Source organism: Dreissena polymorpha, chromosome 9 (assembly GCF_020536995.1).
Source record: "Dreissena polymorpha isolate Duluth1 chromosome 9, UMN_Dpol_1.0, whole genome shotgun sequence".
NCBI classification, from domain to species: domain Eukaryota; kingdom Metazoa; phylum Mollusca; class Bivalvia; order Myida; family Dreissenidae; genus Dreissena; species Dreissena polymorpha.
In genome coordinates, this window is record NC_068363.1 from 60843749 (window position 1) to 60851870 (window position 8122).

General features: G+C 33.4%; 1 protein-coding gene across 1 annotated transcript; it reads right to left on the bottom strand.

Annotated features, from left to right (window-relative positions):
* Positions 1-1982: 1982 nt before the first annotated feature.
* Positions 1983-6056, bottom strand: LOC127845372 (toll-like receptor 4). Its single transcript, XM_052376248.1, has one exon. It carries the CDS (start codon positions 5664-5666, stop codon positions 3057-3059), a length of 2610 nt encoding a protein of 869 aa, XP_052232208.1. The 5' UTR covers positions 5667-6056; the 3' UTR covers positions 1983-3056.
* Between the last annotated feature and the right edge of the window lie 2066 nt (positions 6057-8122).

Consider the following 8122-nt stretch of genomic DNA (forward strand, 5'->3'; position numbering starts at 1 on the left):
TGTTTTGAGGTTAAAAAAATACATGAATACAATGGATGACAAAGAAAGAGCTTAGAATAGATTTGAGTCAATAAATTCCATAACCTCCATAACTCAGAGCAATATTTGCTTACTCGAATATTTCGACTACATCACATAGTCTTCATCAGCGATGTGCTGGTCAGTTGAACGAGTCAGTCACGTGACGTAGGATATACATCTTAACGCCGTTGAATTAAAGTAAGCAAATGTTGCTCTGAGTTATGGAACTTATTGACTCAAATGATGAATCCAGAGCAAGAGAACAACCTTCATAGCAGTAGCTTAGTATAGAGTTTATGAACCAGTTATATCATTTCATTTCAATGCCAAAATGCTATTGCTTATTTTCATTCATAAAAAAATGTTCTACAATTCAATGTTTGAAAAAGTTGCCATAATAGATTTGCAAAAACACAACAACAATTATAACATGTCAATTCAGAGCCGTGAGAGGAAAAGTGACCTTGTTGTTTAGTACATCACAAAATTGGTTAATTCTTCAAAACTAAACATAATGTGTCGATAGCATGTAGATTAAACCAAATAAATAGAACAATAGATCTTAATAAAAAAGGGGTTCAAGGTAAAATCGACACTTCGTTTAAATTAAAAATAAAATATGTTTATTACACCTTACACTTTTGCAGATGCCTCAAAGTCGACGACCATCTCATCAAATTGCTATGGCCTATAGTATGTTTTTTTAACGAAATATCTTTTTTTATCTTTGCAAAATATACAACTTAACGCCGTTGAATACCGAAATCATTTTAAAAGCAAATAATCATTTAAAGTAATATAGAAATAAATCCAATTGCTAATAAATAAGCAATAAAACTACCTTATAAGAGATGATTATTCAGATTAAACTTATGTTTAAGGTCTATGCAGCGAAGCGTTATATATCGCATTGCGGAATACTTAAATCGATTTGAAACACACAAAGTATTATGAATGGTAAATTATTCGTTGTTTAAACATTGTTATCACATCAAACTAAATGCCCCCTGCTAGAGAATTTGCTGAAATGTACATTTGTGGTTTTCCGCCCACTTATTGACAACCAATCAGAAAAAACAGATGTTTTTACAGACATTGTCAGAAGCTAGAAAACTTACACAGTTAACTCCATTTGTTACATCAGTCTTTCTGATTTTTCTGTATACACAAAACAACAACAACTGAATCATGCGCTGTCCTTTTACGACCTTATAAATAAAAACGCAAAAGAAGAAACTATGTTTTTTACTTATTCATTTTAGTAAAGATATATTCTGAAATTGTTGTCGGGTTCCAATATTTTAAAAAGGTACGTTTAACGGTACTTTAATGTCATACTCATGCATTGAACATGTAGTATGAATGCCGAAATCGTAGTCTGTTTTAGGTAAACATATTCTGGATATAAAAAACACCAGATATATGTATTATATTACATTATTTAATACTTTCGATAGTGTTTTTAAAATATCTACTCCAATGTACGACTGAAAATATATCTGACCTCTCAGGGAAAGTTGTTCCTGTTAGCATCGTCTTATGAATGGCTATTGTATTTTAAGGTCTCAAGACCTTTCTCTGAAGACCGATGCAAAAACAAATATATCATGTGTTGTACTAAGTATCGCTCCGAAAAAGCTGTTTATACTGAATAATAATAATATCATCTCAATACAATAATCTCACCCAGTGGTTGACTTTGAATTTTGTTTATAAATGTTAAACAATACCCACAACGTGTGTCAATGTGCAGTTCCAATAGTCGCTCGAGCGAGATAAACGATGGCAAAGGTATATAGTTTTTGACATTCTTTTAGCTTGAATAACTGGAAGCATATCGTCAATAATATTCGGAAAAACTTAATAGATCAACCAAAGCGAGTATCCTTGCACCGTTACGTAAAATCACATTTCAAAACATTTTTTTAATTAAAAAGAAGTGAAAGTCCAGCTGCTGGAGCAGCATTGCATTCTTATTATACACAATTGTGTGGTCCTTTATTTAAGGCAAGTAGCCAATTATCAAAATAGTACGAAACAGCACAATACGAAACAACATACACACATAGTAGAATAACGCATTGGGGGTTTAAACCGGCTTAAGAGCGCTCAACCTCACACTTGGTCCAGCAATATTCATGATACATATAAGTGTAAGTTCATACATTTAATTTTTTGGCAATAGTTCATAGTTAGAAGCAAAACAGCGTACTAAATCTGAAAAAATGCTAAAGGCTGATTAAAAGAAACTAGTGGATAAATACAATTGGGTGAAGAACACATTGGACCAAGCTGGCGCAATAAAACAAAATGTATTTTTATGTCATTTTAAAATGTTAAGTAGCGGCAAATCCGACTAACATCTTATCTGTTTATTTGATTAGAAATATTGTTTGGAATTTGTGATTTACACAAATACAATAAACACTCTACTTTTAAAAGTGTAGACTTAAAAGTATGGAGTTGCAACCATCTTTATTTGCATTAACTGTTGTACACATACACATGTCATTATTGACAATACAATTGAAATATATACACACTAATATGTTAGCAACATGTAATGGATCTGAAATTACTTATGTAATATTTACGGAAGACTTAGTCATGTACTCGCAAAAATGGTCATTTATATTAATAATATATTAACTTAAATTCCCGTTCATATCCGAAATTGACATGATCAGATAGCAATACAGTGAGGTAAATGATGATTTGATGGTCCCGTCATAACAACTTGCAACATGAATCGTTCCTTGATTGTGTTTATAACTTAAATACATGTTTATAAAAGCATTTGCATATTACATTTAACAGCGATAACATTAACAATAACACAGTTATTTATATATATGTTCAATCAATAAAAACAGTTAAAAATGTTTAAAATGATTCTAAAAATGTTTACAGAAACATTTACGCGTACAAGCGACTATCGGCACCTTACAAATTAAACATGTTTAGATGTGGATATATTACTTTAACCAGATTAAGACCTTGTTTCAATTTTTAAATAAGAAAACCAAAAGTAATTTTTAAATTGATCTTATAACACTATTAAGTTTGTCCCAAAAAAGTACGTTGCCCTCTTGGTCCGCTGTGTATTCTATGAAATTATTGTCCTGTATCCAACGAACCATTTCCAACGGCATGGCGCTATGAGACATTTGTTCAAGCATAACTATAACAAGAGAAACGTCATCCTCTCTAGAATATATGCTCTCCATTCGCGCCATGTTGAACTCGTACATGCACCACTTGCTCTTCAGAAACGAATTCGACAATATAACTACCGTTTTTCTGCTGCTATCGATAGCTTGTATGATGTTGTCTGAGATGGCGTTACCAGCAAGAAAGTCCCGCTGGTGAATGCAAAGTGACACGTGTTCTGTCTCCACTCGTGGTAGGAACTCGTCTCGAATGAAACGTATATTGTCTTCAGAGTAGGAAATACATGCATCATATTTATAGTTCTCAATGACAGTATAATCCGGTAGCCTTCTATATCCAAAGTATCTCTTCTTTGACATGTACATAATGTAACGAAGTTCCCATCGATTTTTGTATATTACTCCTCCAGTAACTAGTGAAATGAATGTCGCCAAGGCTATGCAACATATTACAATGACAGCCGTGTATGATTTACACCTTGAGGCAAGGTTTCCAATGTCGTCGCAAAACTCTTTGGCATTCAAAACTTTATTGTCAGATGTAACGAATTTGTAGTTTTCGAATCCGAACATATTATGTTTGCGTTTCAACAACCAATTTAGGAATTCTTGATTATTGCAGTCATATGTTAATGAATTATTTTGTAAGTCCAATAAAAACGTAGTGTTCATTTTTTCATTGGATTCAAGCTGGTGCTGTATGTCAGTAGAAAGCGTATGTATCGAGTTAACAGACACATTCAATGACAATAAATTATATAACATGTTAATTTTTATTTCAAAAAGTTCAATATCGTTGTTGCTCAAGTCTAAATGTACCAAATTAACTAATGCTTCGAAGGTCGAAGTAAATAATATTGTAATCCCATTAGTCGAGAGATCCAAGTCCTGAAGGGATGGCAGCATACCAAAGATATTTGATCGATTTGGATCCGCCAATTGGGATCCTAATTCATTATGGGAGAGTCTTAAAACTTTCAATGTTGTGTAATTTAAAGAATATACACCGATTGTTCTGATAGAACATCGGGACATATTCAAAATTTCTATTCTGGGAAGATGACGATAAGATCCAGTAAACGACTGAAGCACATTTCCCGAAAAATCCATAAACCGGATTGAATTATCAGTCGGATTAAAATCAAATTCTATGTCTAAATCATAAATAAAATTGCAGTCATTGAAAATTAAGTTTTCAAGACTAACGGGAATCTGTGGGTCAATATACACGTTCTGAAAATCAGGTTCAAAGTAGAGACATTCTTTGGAAGAGTTTGCCATTTCCTTTAAAAACGAGCCATTGCAATAAGGACACGAGATTTCTCCTATGTCAGTTGTGTGCGTATGAAAATCCTTAATCTGCTCAGCGGTATATATAATTGGATTGAATGCGTTATTTAAAAATGAACCAACCATTGTCTGAACGTTTTTCATGCAACCGAGTTGCAGTAAATATGGTCCAAACGTGAATTTATTTAGATCCATACGTATTGTTTTCAACGATTGCGGAACAAGTATAAGAGCATTTGTTTCAATTATCTCGATTCTATTTCCCGATATGTCTAAATCTTTAACCGTTGTGTTCCAGAAGTAGCACAGATCGGACACAGTAACTTTGATGCCTATTCCAAATGTGTTTAAAACAAAGGATTCGTTCAAGAAGCTGATACTCGAAAACTGCAAGCCATACGTTATGTTCGCGAATGCCTTCATCCCCAGCTGTCGGGTGTAAGAAAGGTCTAGTACCTCAAGACTGTGAAGATGCTCGAATGCTCTTGCTGTGATGCTTATGATTCCACACGCGGATATGTTGAGAACTTGGAGCGATCTCAAATGCGAGAATGTGTTGTTGTCTATTCGTGAGAGATTACAGTAAGATTGGAAGTTCAATCCCGAAAAAGACACGTGTGTTATTTTTGAAAAGTTGAACGAAACATTTGAATACCCATCCATTGTGAGACTGCTTAAGTTCTTCTGATCAACAAAGTCAGGCAATGAAACATTAAGTAAAAATATGTTTTGACATCCATGAAGCTTGAGCGTCTTCAAAGTGTTCGGTAGAAAAGATGCATTCCAGTTTCCGCTGTACACCGGTAACAGATTTCGGGATATATCTAATGTGAATAATTGATAGAAATTATGGAACGTGTCTTGTTCAATGGTAGATATTTGGTTAAAATTTAAGTATAATTCGGTTAGTTTTTCACATCCTTTTAGATCCAAAGCTTTCAAGTTTCCTAAATTGTTTCTGCCAGCCCTTAGAACCACGGATGCATATCCCTTGCTGGAAATGTCAAAACACATCTCTGACAGCCTCAGGTCACCCCTTCCCTCACAGTCCATTGTCATTCCGGTGTTAGTGTTGTTTTCACATGCACATTTATGCATCGGCCCACATAGATAAATATTCCTTTTACAGTCAATTATGTTTATTGTAATTGCACAAACTATAACTATCAGTTTATCATAACTCATTTTTTTATATCCTGTTAAATGCTCAAGAAAGTTTTAAGCCCCACTAAAAGCACACTGTTCACGTTAAAAGACAGTCACCGCTGAACTACCCGAACTTCCCAATGGCTTTAATTCATGTTTACACTCTGAAGTTTACACTCAGTACCATATAAAATGACATAAATGTTATCAGCAAAATTTCACACGGATCATTTGAGCAGTAAATGTTTTGAATGGTTAAATAATACAATCTTTAAAGGCTGTAGACAGTATAGCTACATTTTCGTGTGTATGAAACATATTTACGACCTTTATCACTCCTATTTTGTTTGTTTGACAATTTTATGGAGATACATCGCAAACTTGAAAGTTTGTCATCCTTTATTGATGGTATCTTTTATAGATGTCATCCTTTATAGATGTTATCTTTGTATGCTTTTAAACATATACCTCGTTTTAATAGATTACCGATACTTACGAATCTTGTTCACTTAAAGTGTGTATGTAGCATTCATGTTTAAATTTTCTGTCTGCATCGATATACATTGAGATGGTTAAAAAAGCGCTTGGTTTGTATTTATTATTTGGGTAAGTGTAACGTTCGGCTTGCACTAAAACCGGTTTAAATCCCCAATCCTTTGAATTAACCGTTCCAAAACCGATCAATGTTTTCATCACTTTATGTCTGAAGTTTATGGTCAGTTATACAACTAGTGGAAAAGAAAAACAAAATATCTTCTGATAGTATTTCTCGATTGTAATCGTTTGCTGTGTTCAATACTACAACAGTTTGGTGCTGTGTGGATGCAGTTGAACATATCCACGTACATAGCTTAAATATTACGATATTTAAGGGTTCGGAGGTTATAACCAGTAGAGCTAAATGATGTCATGTAAATGAATAATATTTAAGATCTAACACATCTAGTTTGTTAAAAAAGAGGTTTAGATACGTTTCACACTTGATAGTTTAATATCTGCAATTGACGGAAAATATTATTGTATGTACTTATTACTTTAAAACGTATCACATAATCTGTTAATAGATCGCCGATTCTTACGTGTAGGCATTCATTTTCTGTCGCGCAAGTTAATGACTTAAATAGTTTAAGACGCATGTTTGGTCATTAATTCTGGGGTAAGTTTGAGGTTCGGCTGGTCCTCAAACCGGTGGAAGCCGCAAATCTTTGAATTGAAAGTTCTAATGTGGTGATGCCTGGTTTAATCATGTAATGCTTAAAGTTTGTGCTATGTTATAAAAGAAGTGGATTTGAACTAGATTTTATAGCCTGATTTTCTCGAGCTTCGTCATATGTTGTAATAATGTCCTTAGTGCAGATGGTGTTAACGATGTAAAAAATATAAACTTGTCCACGTACCGAATGTTTTCAATGTGTACAATTATTTTGTTTCAGACGCCATTATAAATCTCAAGTCCACATTTTGGCAATTAGCTCGGGTTCGACTCTCCGACGTTTAATCAATTTGTAGTCCGTAATTAAGTAAGCCAAACAACATAACACCTTTCACCTTGGGCCTCGGGACTCATAGAATAAATCAGAAACACCAAACTACAAGTATCCAACATTAAATATCAAATTTAAAAATACGTCAATTAAATAACACACAAAACAATACAGGTGAAGTACAAGTGACATCAATCGAAACCTGCTGCAATTTCATAAATGAACATTACGAAGAAACAAAAAAAATACTTTAATAACCAGATGATCCAATCAAAATGTTCAATGAACAATAGCACCTGTTTGAAAACACCTTGAAAGGCTACCAAACAACGCAGGTTCAGAAATAAGAAGCGAATGACATTAGAATTTCACAAGAAAAATCATGTTATTCAAAAATCAAAGAATCGTTAAATGAAACAAATGTAAGAAAAACATTACAACTATTATTAAGTTGTCATAGACATTGAAAACAACATCACACGTGATAGAGTCCATAGGATAAAAAGAAGGGAAACCCGAGAAAACGAAACCGACCGTAGCGAAAATCCACCATAACAAGGACCGTGAACTCGTACGGAGTTTCTGGTGAAAGGACAAGCGGCAGCTTTCGTGAGATAAAAATAAGAACAGTGGGAAGTTAAAAATAACATCATAGAATGATTAATGGACTTGTGCGAAAATTAAATGATATTGAATGTCTGGTATACATTAATCAATGTCTCGTGAAACATATACCAATAAAAAAATCTAAATTCGAGTGTACAAAACTTGAGCCAGTATTTCAGTTGATTATTAAACTTCATTAAAATAAAAAGTGTCAATGTCAAAGTAAATGAGGTTGGAATAAAATGGCTAAACTTAGATGGTACAATAACAACGATTGACAAAGATGTTAAAATACGCTGTTCTTATATTCCACAATCCAATTTAAAAGTCTTACGCGATGAGGATTTCAATTTTTTAGAAGAAGTTAAGAATAATATAGGACAATATATCAACTTATGATATACC